This window comes from Poecilia reticulata, chromosome 9 (assembly GCF_904066995.2).
Source record: "Poecilia reticulata chromosome 9, P_reticulata-male-v2, whole genome shotgun sequence".
Classification (NCBI taxonomy): Eukaryota; Metazoa; Chordata; class Actinopteri; order Cyprinodontiformes; family Poeciliidae; genus Poecilia; species Poecilia reticulata.
In genome coordinates, this window is record NC_088838.1 from 5,423,145 (window position 1) to 5,438,920 (window position 15,776).

Below are 15,776 nucleotides of genomic sequence, written 5' to 3' on the forward strand. Positions count from 1 at the left end.
CTAACAGACTGAGTTGAGAAAAGCTGCTGGATGCAGCTTGTTAACAAGTAGTTTGTAGGCTACTGGTGTTGTTGTCTATGTTCAGCTACAATTCATTTTGCCCCCAAAAAAGTTGATTCCCCCCCCACACACTTGTTCGTCTAGAGCCGGGACTGAGTATAACAGGAAGTCTCTAAGAATCCACCCACCACCCTCTTCGCTCACACACATCGTTCAACCAGCTATTTGCAAGATAGGGGGAGTATAGAAATAGTTTGGAAACCACTGGGGGGGACCAGGAGAAAAAGTTTGGGAACCACTGATTTATACTAACATGAAAATGAAGAGATTTCCGATTTAAACTACTTGTGCTGCGTGTAATGAAAACAAACCGGCCTGTCTCCTTTATTGAGTGAAAAGGTTGAGAGAGCCAAATAGAGGGCCTGACTGTTGTGCATCCCCTCTGGAGCAGCTGCAACCATAGCAACAGCAAGTCCAGAGAGGATGGGGGGAGTGGGAAGAAACAGAGGCTGCAGAGGAGCTGTGCGGCGCTGCTGCCGTTGGAGATCGGGTCTGAATGGCCTAGCTTAACAGGTCGGCTCTGTTCATTCACAACACAACGTCACACACTTTCACACAGCCCCCAACACACATAATGCACGTCGAACGATATTCTCTAATCGGATTTACAACTTTAAAGCTCGTTGGAAACTTTTCGGACACACTTACGTTGACAACGGACTCTTTGAACTTTATGTGTAGGCGATAGTTGGACATTGCGATGATAGCGTCCTCTGCTCGCCCGACATACTCTGTGAACTCCCCATGCAGCTCGGGAAAGGGCACCTAGCAACAGCAGGAGAGGGAGAGAGAAAGAAATCTGACATGAACTGCAAAGCCACACAGATCAGATCAGCAAAAATGATAACGCAAAAGAAACCTGGTGACATTTGCAATGTCCCCAAATGTGTTTATAGCAACCATTTAAAACTAAACTTGATGACAATTTTAGCATTTGGCAGGAATTTTAAAATAGAAATATAAAGAAATACTGTATCTGTTCCGTAAAAAAAAAAGGGACTACTTTCAGAAATGAGCTTCCTTTTCAGACGTGTTATATAACAGCAGCTCATCAATTTGTCACAGTCTGTTATTTCCACAAGGCCAACATAAAGTTAGTGCTCCTCTGTTTCACTGAGTAATGGAGGAAATCATGGTGCAAATGCAATCTCCCAAAACTAACATCTCACTTGCTGCCGTATCACTTCTGATCACTTTCCGCTTATTGATTTCAAGCTAAGATCATGATAATCATTCACATGAAGACATTTGAAAAGTATCAGTATGAACCACACTACAATTGCAATAAAATTAGGGAACAGACCTTGATGGTTAATTAATTAATTAAAGTAAACTTAATGCAGGAAAGAGTTTTAGCACAATTATATTTTTTGAATTATTTATTTTTTACGTACTGAAGTTCCGGCTGGAACTTTTGTAGTGAAGCATTTGTGATAAACGCAGATGCACCAGCAACGTCCGCAAACAACAATGGATGAGAAACCCGTTTCTATTGGCCAGGCAGCAAAAAGGGGTTTTTATTGAAAATGTGGCTAATTTCATAAATTGCGATTAATTCATTATAGACCCTGAAATTAACTTGATTAAAAATTTTAAATCGAGTCCCAACATCAAATAACGTATTACTTCTCCAAGTGATGTTTCTATTGCTTCATGAAAGAATCCATTCCACCTGATAGGCCGCTAAAACTCCACTCCAGGTTTTCCTGGTTGCTTACAACAACTCAGGCAGCACAAAGTGAATTTCTAGTGCAGGCTGCTGAAAACTGAAAAACATCAGTCCTATTGACATCTGACAATGCCAAGCTTGTGTCATGAACTAAGACATTTAAGGAAATAAAATGTCATCTGATAAGAAATTGAATAATAAACAATACCTTAAATGCCCACCCCGGAGGCCGACATTAGAAATCAGCAGGTGTTCAACTTGATCAAACCTGACTGGCTAACTTTCAGCTCAAATATTGAATGCTTTCTTGGTGACTAAATTGACCTACCAAATAGTGCCAACAACACTCCTCACTGCAGAAGTTTCTACAAAGTACAAAAAAGTCATCAGTTTCATGTTTTAAGATGTTGAAATTCATCTTGTCACTTATTCGGGCTGACAAAAAGTGACAGAGTGCAAGACTTTCTGAACAGAAAGCAAAAAGCCTCAACTGAATGCAGTCAACTTGATCTTTTTTTTTTTTGGAGACCTTTAGAGCTCTCACACAAAGACTTTAAAATTCAACTTAGTAATAATTTTCTTGATTAAAATATTTGCTATATTTACAGCAACCGCTCGCTGTCGCCTCTGCTTCTAAAATACACAATTAAACGACATGAAGATGTTTTTTTTCTCTCGCACTGCGGCTTGTAAAGGAAAACGGGTTTGAAAATCAACCACAAAAGTAAAAGAGAAACAAAAAAGAAAATGTAGATCCAAAATCCAACCGGTTAACAAATTCTCCTTTTATTGCTTTATTTTGTCCTTAAACTGAGAGTATGCTTTTAATAACTCACTGTGGCAGTTATGTAATTGGCAGAAGTCAACAGTGAGGTTGAACCATTTTACAGCTTAAGATGATCAGCGAGGACACGGCGTGGCTCACCTGCATGTTTTCCTCCTCCAGCACCGGGGACTTCTTGGGGAAGATCTGATTGGCCTGGATGCACTCCAGGCTCTGCTGCCCCTCCTCCTCCTGCACAGACAGCAAACCATGTTTATCTGCAAACTAACTAGCGTCAGCTTTTCAAAACCACAGCTTTCTTTCGCCGTCATATTTCTCTTTAGTTTTAATTTAAATTCGGAACATGTGACAGGAGATGGTTAGCTGAGTATTTCCTTCGCTGTTGCTTATCTCCAGTCCAGCGCACGCGCGCACACACACACACACACACACACACACACACACACACACACACACACACACACACACACACACACACACACACACACACACACACACACACACACACACACACAGACAGAGTCTTATTTCAGCTTTCTCTCCCAGCTAGGCCGCAGAAAGCATCGAGGTTGGCTTTTTAGATGATTAGTAAATGGTCAGCATGTCACAACGACCGTCTTCCTCTTTCCACCACAACGTATTACGCAACTGGGATGATTTTAAAACAACAAACCATGATAGATAGAACCAACAAACGCGACAGAACTCCCAAAATTAGAAACTCAGAAAACTTGAATTAAAGAGGCTGTATTTTATGGCACTATTATGTTATTGTTAGTGGTTGCAAAAAGTCCTATATAGATCAAACATGACTTAGAAGAAATTTTACTTCATAATTTAATGCCTTCAAACTGGGCCTCTGTCTCTTTAAAAACTTCTTTCTGAAACTCCGCCTTCAGGGAGTCGTCACAACATGACTCCTCTATTAACCCTAGCTCGGTCCGTCCAGCGTTTTGCAAGCTGAATGGTTGCCATGGGAGATTAAAGAATTTCTCAAACGTGCATGAATGAATCAAAACAACACTGCAGGTATGTTTCTGATGAGGGAATAAACTATAGCGTGATGCAAAGCTCAATTCATGTTTTCATTTCAGAAGGGAATGCAGAATTTAAAGTCTTGGGGAAAAAAAATTATGGTGAAAGGAAAGAGATGAATGATAAACAGCTGTAAAACATCCTGTGTGCTGCTGAGTCAGCATAAGCAGAGAGTTGTTCACCAATTGCCATTGCTGTAGCATGAAGCTAAATCCAGCCAAAAGGACAGCACTTTACTATGCTACTATAATTACAGGGGGGGAAAAAACAACATAAAACAGAAGCAGCTCAAACAGGAAATATACATCCAGTCAGCTGCCCACATCACAAAGCAATGATAAAACATTTGTGCAATGGAAACTGAAAGCTGTCCTCATAAGACCTTTGACACGTTCAGAGCTGACGCAACCGTCTGCCTCCTGATAACCAGAGCTGACTGAAAGCAATAATCAATGGATTGCTCCCATTGTGCAGATTGCTTGCAGGACAAGGGACATGACAATTAGCATTCATCGCAGTAAACAAAGTGAGGATGCTTTACCATGGCCCCGATGAAGGAGTGTGGGTCTCCCAACGAGGAACTCCGGCTCGGTTATGTCTGCTCAACACAGAAACACAGAGAGATACTTAGAAACACTTCACATGGAGGGGTTCTTTAACAGGCAATCATTTTTAATTTGACTTATTCTGAGGTTTTTGGGTGTTTAAATCAGCAACTCTAGCTGCCTCACACGTAAAAGTGTTGCATTTACCCATTAGTCCACCTTCATAATAAGGCCTGTCTGAATTGAAAAAACAAATTCAAATTGGGATAATTTGCTACAGATGTCTCTGTGATTGCTTCATGAGGTGGTTGCTGGTTATTGGTCTCTGGGTGCCGCGGAGGCCAAACTGTTACCGCATTTTCATTTTCCCACACTGACTCCAATCAGAGATCGCCGTTTGCACAACATCCATCATCTCCGTTTAATCTGGCCGTTTTATTCCAGACGTGTCCAGTAGTGAACATCGGCTTAGAAACACTAAGATAACTGGAGATAGACGTGAGATCGGCCCTGACAGAGGATCAGCAGACTGGAAACTCAAGCATTCGATCCGTTTCCCCCTCGGTGAACACGGCGTACCCGAGCGTTACCAGGTCATGAAAATATTCTTCATTTTGAGAAAGCTGATAGTGTGGACAGAAAGGTAGCTTTTTTTTTTTTTTTTTTGTATCAGATGGGAATTTTAAATTAATTTAGAGGCAGAATGAGTGGTAAAGCCATTTAAATTTAGCATAAATCTAGAAGATCAAACAGCAAAGTGGCTCCTTTTTATTCCTTTACAGATTCAGTTTCTGTCTGTCATGGATCTTGCTGATTTGGAAATGTTGCCTCTCCTTTTGAAAATCTTGCAGGTAAAAAATTTTTATAAAATGCTGAAGATGATTTAATGTGTCCAGGTTAAAATAATAGTGAAATCCTGTTTTACAGAAGTAATTCTCTAATACACACAGTGTGACATCACTTCTACTCCAAAAAAATAAAATAAAATCACAAACAAATATTTTCAAATAGTTATTTCTAGTTGGATCATCCTTTTTGTGAGTTGTATGACAGAGGATTAGGGAGAGGGCACAAGAATCGTTTTACATCAATATAGTCATAATGTTAGCAGAATAAAGATACAATTTTACAAGTCTTACAGTTACATGGAAAAAGTTGGTTTAAAGAGATAAAATCTCTTTAAAATGTATTCTTGTAATATGATAACTTTACTCTCATGATTGAAAAATAATGTCTCTCATGTTCCGAAGTCATAGAAGCTGTACAACATGCTTGTAAAACAAGATGGCCGCCCTGGGCGTGCTGACATCACTCTGGAGTACAGAAATTTAAGAAGTGCATTGGTAAAAAAAAAAAGAAAAAAAAGGAGTGTTTTTCAAAAAATGTAATCTTAAAAAAAAAATTTTAATTAGTAAATACATTGTTTTTATTGCCAGGCTACAACTCCAAATATAAATGATTAATCCCATATAAAAACAGAAAGGCTAGATTACGTAATGTTTTGGGTGGTGTCAATCTTTTTTTTATCTTTATTGATTCTCAAAGAAGTATCATTTACATGACTTTAGGCCTCTACATCAAAAAATTAACTTCAATTTGAAATAAGGTGGACAAGTAGACCATTACATTATAACAGTTAAAACAAAAATGCAACCTCACTTCCCTGAGAAAGATTATAATGCAAGGAGTAAAAGAGAGTGTGAAAGAAGAAACAAAAGAAAAAATTAATTTAGAAATGTAAAAAGCAAACCACAAAAAAAAAGGAATACACCAACGAAAACATAGTATTAAATAATTATGAAGTATGTCTATCGTAGGAGAGTGGATTATTGAGGAGATTTCATCTTCATTTTGGTCTCTAAAAATAAAATCAGATCTTTTAAGTTTTACACAGTCTACCCAAATATGCCACCAGTAACAGAATTGTTCAGTCCTGTGATTGAGAGGCTGTTATTTTTTCCATTTTATATGTTAAATGTTATGTCGATCCGGTCGTCTAAAGTTGGTTTGTCTTGTGATGACCATTTTCTTGTAATGTTTTTCTTACTTCCCATTAATAAAATAGTCATCAGATATTTGTTTCTTTTTTAATCTTCTTGAGGAATTATGCCAAAATATGTAAGTTTGATCTCCAAAGGAATGTTCTTGTAAAGCACTATTTATCTCCTTCTTCCAGTAATATTTTATAATTGGGCCGTCCCAGAAAACATGATAATGGTTTGTGTTTTGATTTCTACATTTTCTCCAACATGTAGGAGGATTTCCATCATAGTGGCATTTCTGAGCAGGTGTGATAAAGAATCTTACCAGATTTTTAAATCCAAATTCTTGCCATTGTAGAGATTTATTATACATCTCAATCATGGTTTTTAAAGAGAACTCAATCAGATTAAATTTGTATCAGCAGTTGAAGGTTTTAGGAAAAAAAAGACAAAAAAAAGACAAATCAATAATTAGCATGAAATCTCAGGTCAGTTTGAAGATGACAAACAAAAATGTCAATCATTACAGATTAAAACTTACTGCAGAAGCTTGGCACGGATCAGTCTGCAGTCCTGGTTAATCTGTTCGGAAATTCTAACAAGGAAGACGAGAAAATCTGTGGAAGTAAACAGAAACTGTGAGAAAATGTTTTTTTTTACTTTTTAAATATCCTTATACTTGCACAAACAGAAGGTTTCTTTACAAACTACAGGAGCCTTTTTGATTCTCTGGCAAATATAGATATAGTGATGGTTACAGTGGCATGCATGTGAGCTTTGAGATACCAATTAAACTCAGATGTGGATTGGAGAAAAGAAAAAAAAAAAGCCTGCTGGTCCCCAAGGCACCAAGTCCTCGTCTGGCCAGCTATGAGTCTTGATCACATGAAAACTAAATTTATACAAGACTTGTTTTAAAGCCTTCCTAGGAAAAACCAATCAAACCGACTTCACACATAGTTTATCAACTACACAATAGCAAAGCATGGATGGTTTTAATTTGGTTAGTTTCTGGTGAAGTCTTATTTAAATCAAGACAAAAGCTTCCCACTCGCATGTGGTTCTGGTGACATCACACAAGGCATAGTGCAAGTCCTTTTGTAATCTTTTGTTGCTTCCTCCTCTCCTTCACATTTTGTGCTCTGTAGGCCTGCAGTACTTTGTGCCAGACTTGAACACACTACAAGGATTTCTACAAAAAAAATCAAGCAAAAATAGAACAAATGTAGTCTGTGAAGAAAACCAGAATGGCAAGATTTTATTACAAAAGATCTTAACTGATAACTGTCAAGTTCAGGGATTCCCTCGGTGTATTATAAGCCTGGCAGGCCACCAAGCTTTACTTGCTGCCCCACGGGACTAAGTGTTGTTTGCTTATTTTAAACATGGTTTTTTATACACCAGTGACACGAAAGACAAATTAAGCTAAGTTTGTAGCTGACAAATTGTGGACCAACTGCATCTGCCTGTTGGCCTCACAAGTTATACTGCTCATGCACACCCATTTTTTTTAAACTTTTGACTTTTTTTTTAACACAAAAACAAGGTGCGCTATTGGTGGACTGACCTAGTGCACCCCTACCACCTCTAGTGAAAACGACCAGCTAATATGACAGACATATGGGTAAACTTAAGTATCATATGTAAGAGCCGTTAGAGCCTTAGCGTTACTCCTGTCCCGTGACAAGAGCAGCAGCATCACTCCGCCTCCACTGTTTTAGCTAGTTGAGAAAAGTCCAAACTGACAACACGACACAAATCAAAACAGTACTGACAAATCATGTAACTATTTAAGTTGTTACATGCAGAAACGGTGGCGAGTACACACAGAAACCAATCAGATGAAAAACAATTCAGCAGAACCAAATATTGTGTCTTGTAGATCATTCCACAGAATGCACACAGATAATCTGCTTTTTCTTTTTCCATTTAGTGAAATCATGCAGCAGAAATCCAAACTTGATTAGCCAGCTGTGGACTCATTGTCAGAGTTTTTGTTAAAGGGAAAACATGGACCACTGTTAGCAACGTTGAGCTAATTCAGCTACTGATAGGTTTGTCACAATAACTAGTTTCGCTGGACAATAAATTGTCCCAGAATTTACTGCAATAAATGACAACATTGTTTGTTTTAAATAATTTTCAAGTAATGTAATCATAGTAGAATAATAATGCAAGAACACATTCTAAAAGATCAATAAACTTTATATTCTAGCAAATGTTTAATGTTGGAACCGGAAGACATTTTAAATAAACAAAGTGCATAACCAAAACAGAAAAAAAAGAATTATGAAGTCTTTGTAAACAAACTTGTTCTTAAAAAAGGGGTTTGTTGACAGCAAAGCACCAGACTGAAGACTTCTGTCATTCAGTTTTCGGTAGAAAGCGAGAGAGAAAAGAAAAAAACAATAAATCACGTAAATGGAAATGCTTGAGCTGTAATTTTATCATGCAATTAATTGATTCAGTATTATTGGAGATTAAAATAAACTGACACATGGCATGGAAGACCTAAAAGTTTGCCAAACATAAAGCATTAGCTAAGTAAACTGTATTATTTTATAGCCAGGGTGGCACAAATTATATTCATAAAGAACAAGAACACAAATTCAAACATAATTACAAATGTAATTGCTATATACCGTAATGTTCTTTTACATTGCTAAAATGTGTTTATATAGAAGTAACATTTTAAAAAAAGAGACCAAACATCTTGCTTCTAAACAGGCAACCTGTTAGGGATATTTCAGCAAACCGCCCAACAAATAGCTGAAAAGGTCAGCTCCTACTGCAGAGACTGAAATCTGATCTAAGAGGGTCAGTGAATGGACAGCTCAGGAGCACAACACACCTACTCATAAACATTTAAGATGCCCAGGCAAGGGGAGGGGAAAAAGAGAAACATGGGAGAAAAAAGAAAAAACAGTCGAAATGGTAACAGATGAGCCCCTTAAACAAGGCCTCGTCTCCAAGAAGCAGGCAAATGAGGTCATTACTTCATTGCTTTTACTGCTGGTGCTACCTGATAAAGCCTATCTGACCGAGGCATGGCACGGCTCTGTTTACAGCGGAAGGCTTATGAACAGAGCCCGGCTGGCTTCAGTCAGAATCACACACGGAAGGATAAGCTCCGTTAGAGCCTTAGCGTTACTCCTGTCCCGTGACAAGAGCAGCAGCATCACTCCGCCTCCACGGTTTTAGCTAGTTGAGAAAAGTCCAAACTGACAACCAGGACGGTGGAGTGAACTGACAACCGGCCATTAACGGCTGGACAGCGGCAGAAAAGCTTCGACTGAACAGACTAAATGTAAAAAGAAGAAATGCTAGTGCACCATGGGCTTTGAAATAAGCTACAATAAAACCACAGTCGTTATTGTAATTTTTGAGCTACAAAACATAAATTTGACTACAGAGAAATTATTTATTGACACCCAGGTAGCAGTTAACTCCACTTTTTAATGTCAACGTACTCAATTGGCGACGGAGAAAACTGTTAAATTATGACTGGTCTTCCTTGTCTTTGGGCACGCTAACTAACGTTAACATCAACAGTTAGCGAGCTAGCGTCAGGCAATTTCAGCTAAATAGTGGCGTACACTAGAGCCTAGTCCTGAGAGGTCGTTTAAGGAATACCACTAGCTCCAATGACTTTTCAATGCACTGTTATGTTGCAATGTCCGAGCGCTGGTTATTCCCCAGAACAGCCAGTAAGTTCTCTTGCTAGCCTGTAGCTGCGGGAGCTAGCCGCTCAGTGCGAGTGTTTTTGTTATGAGATGGAGGGCGGACCCCGGGACGGAGGCCTCTGTCAAAACACACCGCGGACGAGACTACAGCCGCTTGACTCACCAGTCAAAGGAGTGTTGAAAAGTCCGCCGCCGAGGATTTATCCGAAGCCAATGGAATAACTGAAGAGCAAAGCAATCTCCAACAAATACGCATTCGTCATATCCAAGCCAAAGCCCCGCTTTCAATACGTCCCCTTCCAGCGCCGAGCCTCCGTCGCCATCGCCGCGAAATCTCCAGCCCGACAACATACGTGCTGGCGACGTTATTACGTGAGAGACAGCAGACGTGAGGGGGCGTGGCTCAGAAACACCACGCGGTACAATAATGTAAACACTGTTATTACTGCCAAATTACCGCAAAAATACTAAGTGGTGGTGAAGCATACAGTTCACGGTCTAGTAAATAAAACAACGTCATGTCTTGAAACACAATTTTATAGAGTTCTATAGGCAAAAAATATCCATCTTTGCATCCTTTTTATGAGAAAATAAATACACAACACAGCAGGTCTTAAACAAAAATGTATTGACCGATGGCTTACATATGCAATTTATTTTCCAAGAAAATTGGCATACCATTGACCATTCTTTAACATTTGATAGGTTGACATGTGAGGCCTTACAGTTCATTTTAAACATTTTTGGAGCCTTCCTTACAGGCAACCTTTAAACAAATTTTCTTTGGGACAAACCCTCAGTGCCAGAGTTGTAGCCACATTTATTTTTTTTAAATATTTCTTCCGATCGTCTACATTTTGCTTGCCAGCTACTTTCTTTTTAGTGACTAATGTCAATTATAAAGTAAAACTATTGAGTTTAAAGTTCATAATTAAAAACTAAGCTAGGCTTTTCTTTCTGAACTCGGTTACAAACAGCCCCACACACAAGAAATTCCTCTGCAAGGAAAAATGCATGAAACATAGGATATGGCACAAAATAACCTTAATTTAAATATTAAGCAAGAATTCTTGAGTTCCTGCTTTCGACATATTTGTAATGATTCTGCAAGTCATATAAATCAGCTGCACCATGCATGGACATTGCTAATGTAAAAAGGACCTTAAGTTCGGATTCACCGTTCCTGTGAAAGAAGAATAACACAAAAAACAGTCTATATCTTCTTGTCATGTGACCAGAATTAATTGCATGCAAAAACAATTGGATGATGTTTACATGAGAAGATCACGGTCAGGGTACATACATTTCTTTTCACGTGACCATGTTAATATGAAAAACAATGACGTTTTCTCCGTAAGAAAATCTAATCAGAGTATATTATGCACAGAATATGGTTGCTGGAAAAGCGGCACAAAAGCTTTTCCGACTCCGAGAGGAAAATAAAACTGTGTCGTTGGAGCAAGTCTGTTGATCTTAGAAAACAAGCAACCCAATAAGCCTCCTTCTGGTGCTTCCAGCCTGCGCTGTACTTTGACACATCTGCGTGATGAATTACAAAAACTGCATCAGTTCCCCAAGCAAACCGCGACTTTATATGGGACAGCTCAAACTCCAGGAACCATACAAGATCCACATCATCATTTATTGACGAGCATAACAGAGTCATTCGCTACACCACGTGTTTATCATGATCACCATCACCGATGAGAGCAACCGTTTCAGTAAAGCTTTAAAAAGCAAGACTACCCTGAGAGAAGGTCTAAAACGTGGGCAAGCTTGCCAGACAAGAACTGGCTTGACAGAGTTTTGTTTATTAAAATCTGTACACTATATCTCAATATATTCAGCACATTTTGTCCCGAGGATGTAGGGTTACTTTTTTTTTTTTTTTTTTTATAATTGTGTAATATATAGCTCTACATAATACAATCCGAGTCCTCTGAACTATGTAGACATGTGCAAGTGTTTACTACCAAATCCAACAATACAGTAAAGGCAAGACTTGTGGACGCTAAGGATGACGCTCATACTGTAAAATTTCTCGGAGTTCCCACAATTATTAAAAATCTAAGTGCTGCAAGTAGTTCATACAGGAGGTATTGGATATCTAGGTAAGTGTTTAGAGTATAAAATAGAGGCAAAATACATAAAGAACATCCTGCAAGCATGACAAAGAAACGGCTACAGACACAATACACGAGTGGTCAAAGATAATATGAGGGGGTGCTCTTTAATATACTGTACTTACAGACTGAAGGGTTTTGGGATGATGACAAGCATCATGCTTTCTGATATATCGAGCTTTAGTCGATGCACATCTCATCTCAGCGGTGTTACCGTTGGCCCACGTTGACTAGGTTGTTCAGCTGTTCCATTGAAGTGTCATTTATTCTGACAACTGGGAGAGACCCGTTCAGAGAACGGGAACTCAGTCAGAAGTTGCCCGTTAGGAGCATCTGTACACATACGAAGGAGAAAGTTACCGCGCACCCTGCTTCATGTTGGTTCTCTGTGGAGGGAACGTTCACCTGAGCCACTAAACAGAGGCTCACTTCGACCCTTCGCCATTTTGTACCTTGGTAGTTTTGATCGTTGCATACTCGACTTTTTTTTTTTAACAAAACAAAGTTAGCAATTTGTTAATTTTTGTTAATAACAGTAGATGAATAAATAATATATATTAGCAGGAGCTAGTTTAGTTTCAAAAGGAGGCTACATTTGTCGTATTTCGTAAAGAAATGAACCAAAATGGGAATCGGAAACCCAAATACTTAAAAATTGTTAAAAGTTTTCTGTAAACAATACAAATACTTTTATAAATCTGGCATATTTAGATTCCATTTTCATCTTTTAATTTGAACTTCATGTTTCTTCTACGTGAAACTGGGCCACTCTGGGCCACTCTGAAACGTATTGCGTTTCAGAGTGGCCCAGACTGGAATCCAACAGCGCATGTGTCGAACTTACTTTTATCATTGAGTAGGATATAAATCATTTTTGACATGCCATTTATTTTTTTTATTTTATTTTTTTTCCAAAAAATGTTATCTTCTAACTCTTGAGAGATAGCAATATAACTTCTCGGCATAAAAAAAACCCTCGTTTCAATGAAAGTAAATAAAAATCTAAATCTGCCAGGGGTATGAATAGTTTTAGCTCAAGTGTGAAATTAAATTGAGATTTGAGCATTTTTCTGTTCATCATTCATAAAAACACTTCATACTTCTAGACATTGGCCAGGATGAGATTTTCATTTTATAACCTTAAGCAATAAAATAACATGGTTGAGATATAATAAAACAAATTATGTAAAAGTTTTTATTTGCTCCTTTAGATTCCACGTCACAACTATCTATTTGTGACTTGAAATACGTTTTCTGTAGGTATGAGAACAAAATAGGGGCTTTAACTAGGCCAGCTGACTGGCAGTGTGCAGCAACACCTGGGAGACGGTCAGCCCTGCTTCGTACCGTCAAAGGAAAATTGTTATCACATTGTCTGGCATCTTCTGGGCCAGAAAGAGCTTAAAGCAGCGTTAATATTTAGGATTTTTTAAATATATATAAACCATTCTCAAGTATTTGAAAATTATTACTTTAATTCTGGTTTTTTTTTTTTTTGTTTTTTACTGCTTAAATCTGCATTGCTGACCGTAGTACAAGACCGTGTAACGCATAGCCTGGAACCAGGTAATCTTCAACAGAAGAGAGGCTTTTAGGTCAAAATAGGAAAGCCGATAAATTTGCATTATGTAATATTAACAATGTAATATTAGATCAATGCATTACCATGTTAATGTTGACAGGCCTAATTGTAATTTTCATTAGTAAAATATATTTATTATAGGGTACCAAAATTGACTCTAGCCAAGAGGCTTGTAAATCCAGCATTGGGCATCTTGGTTTTGAAATCGAAGCTTTTTTTCTTAAACTTCAGTTTACATGGATAATCTAGTTAGCAGTTTGTGCCTATTAACTACAAAGATAAATAAACTTATGCAATGGTTTAAGTAAATGGGTGCAATCCAGAGGTACAAATTAGTGGAGAGGCGAAGTGTCCCGTAGCCGACGCAGAGCGCTCCCACCGAGTCAAACCTGTCGTGGTTCATGTTTACGTTTATGAAATGCATGATCGTAGCGTGATGTGTGTGAACCTAATCTGAGGTAAACCAAGCTCCGTGTGTCTTGGTCCGTTTACGGTCTGAGAGCCAGTGCCTTAGAGGGTCGAAGAGGTAAGTCCGAAAGAAACTATGTAAACTGAGCTCAGGTGAAGTGAAGCCTTCACTTTCAACCGAAAAGTACAAGGGGCTGAAACTGTAAACCTCAAGTATTCTTTAAAAAAAAAAAAAAAAAAAAGAGAGAAAAATAATACACTTATATTCCTTTAACTTTTTTCCTTTTTTGCAGGCTTTTCAACTATTTGTTGCGTAACCTCTTTTTTTTTTGTTCGTTTTCGCTCAAGTATAATCACAGGTGACTAACTACAGAGGATAACAGGGTCAGGTGAGTACCATGCTACATCAGATTTAGAGAAGGCTATTGCAGACAATTCTACAACATGTACAACCACATTTTATACGTGTGAGTTACAAAGATTTCAAAACATATCACCAAGAAACTAAGTACATACAAGGTGTTGTATATTTAGAGTCTTAAAGGACTATCCCCCAGTCAGTAATTGGAATTCACGTTACTTGACTTAAACTGTCCAGTCTGACAGACAAAATTTGAAAAACTGCTATTCAAAAAGTAGCAAATTTGGTCAGTGTCTTTTTTTTTTTTTTTCAAATAGTCATAGTGCTTTTAATGGCTTAAGACAGAGGTCTTTTTTTAATCTCACCCAGTGGCAATCTTCAGAACTTCAGTGTACATTAAATGACACCATAGCTGCAAAAGTCTTCATTTCAAGTCCAATAAGTTAAAACAACAGCTAGCGTTGTCACATACATTTCAAAGTAGTATGCATTATCAAAAGAAAAAAAAACAAAAACAAAAAAAACAAATACATTTTTATAAATTTTTTTTAACTCTTAAATTATTGTAGGAAGTTCAGCTTCGTGTTCTCCTCTGCATTCCTGTTTCCAGTCCAAGACGACACTGCCTCAAGGAGCCAGGCTCCTCCGCTCAGGTCCGGAAGCTTCCATCCAACTTTTCTTCCTCGTTGTGTGCAGCAACAGTCTTTCTGGATGAGACGCAGCAAAGCAGGCCCTAAAACTCCCACTCCAGTGTTTCTTCTCGATTGGCTGCCCTCTCCAGCCTGTGGATGATGTTGTTGAGATTGGCCATTTTCTCATTGCGTCTCTGAGTGCTTCTGTTGAGTTTAGGGCTTTGGAACGGAGGAAGCGGGTTAGCGTCCATGCCGTGGTTGGCGCTTGTCGCCTGGTTGGGCAACGAGGGCGATATGGGCGCGGAGGAAGATGGCACGGGCGAGACGGACATCATGAGGCCGGGTGACGACGCAGCGGACGGCGAGTTCAGCGAGACCTCCAGGCTGCTGCGGCACGGCTCCGATGAAGCCTTGAAGCTGACCGGGTCAACGGGCGACTTCCCGGATTCTTCTCCATCGTACCTGGACTTGTTGGCTCGCTGTGGGCCGTCCGCGGACGCCACGCCAAGGTGGAGTCCCTGAATCTGGTTGCATGCGCCCTCCTCCTGCATCGGGCTCTGGCCGGCCGGGTGGAGCTCGCGGCAGCCTGAGGCGGAGTCTTCGTGCTCGGTTTTCAAAGGGGACAACGGCACGGTGGCGGGAAAACACTGCACTCCGACTTCTTTCTGTGAGCCTTCTCTTCCGTCCATGCTGTCCTCTTCCCTGTAAGTTGCCTCCTGTTTAACGTGAGGCAGTGCGTCAGTAGTGCTAAGAGGAAGGCTGGCGTGGGTTTGTCCTGAGGGCAGCAGCAGTCTCTTGTCCTCGCCATCGGAGTTGGGGCTCCGTGTTACTGAGGGGGAGTAGCTGTTGGGCTCGGCGTCTGTGTCATTATCTGGAAGACCACCCATCAGCACTTCACGCCTCATCCTGGAC

At 39.3% G+C, this 15,776-nt stretch overlaps 2 protein-coding genes across 9 annotated transcripts in view; both read right to left on the reverse strand.

The window, feature by feature from the left end:
• mtmr3 (myotubularin related protein 3) overlaps positions 1-10,141 on the reverse strand; it is a 34,458-nt gene extending 24,317 nt beyond the window's left edge. For 3 of the 8 annotated variants that reach the window (XM_008417264.3, XM_081611299.1, XM_008417269.3), the window contains exons 1-5: positions 9,922-10,138; positions 6,617-6,692; positions 4,090-4,146; positions 2,655-2,744; positions 709-825 (exon numbers count right to left, since the gene is read on the reverse strand). In XM_008417264.3, coding sequence (XP_008415486.1) covers positions 709-825; positions 2,655-2,744; positions 4,090-4,092 — 210 coding nt within the window. In that variant the 5' untranslated portion in view covers positions 4,093-4,146; positions 6,617-6,692; positions 9,922-10,138. Of the gene's footprint in view, positions 1-708; positions 826-2,654; positions 2,745-4,089; positions 4,147-6,616; positions 6,693-9,921 lie in introns of all 8 variants that reach the window. The other 5 variants (XM_008417266.3, XM_008417267.3, XM_081611298.1 and 2 more) reach the window with 4 other exon arrangements.
• A 228-nt stretch (positions 10,142-10,369) lies between these two features.
• cux2b (cut-like homeobox 2b) overlaps positions 10,370-15,776 on the reverse strand; it is a 133,372-nt gene continuing 127,965 nt past the window's right edge. Inside the window, exon 22 of the mRNA XM_008417256.3 lies at positions 10,370-15,776. Coding sequence (XP_008415478.2) covers positions 14,966-15,776 — 811 coding nt within the window. The 3' untranslated portion in view covers positions 10,370-14,965.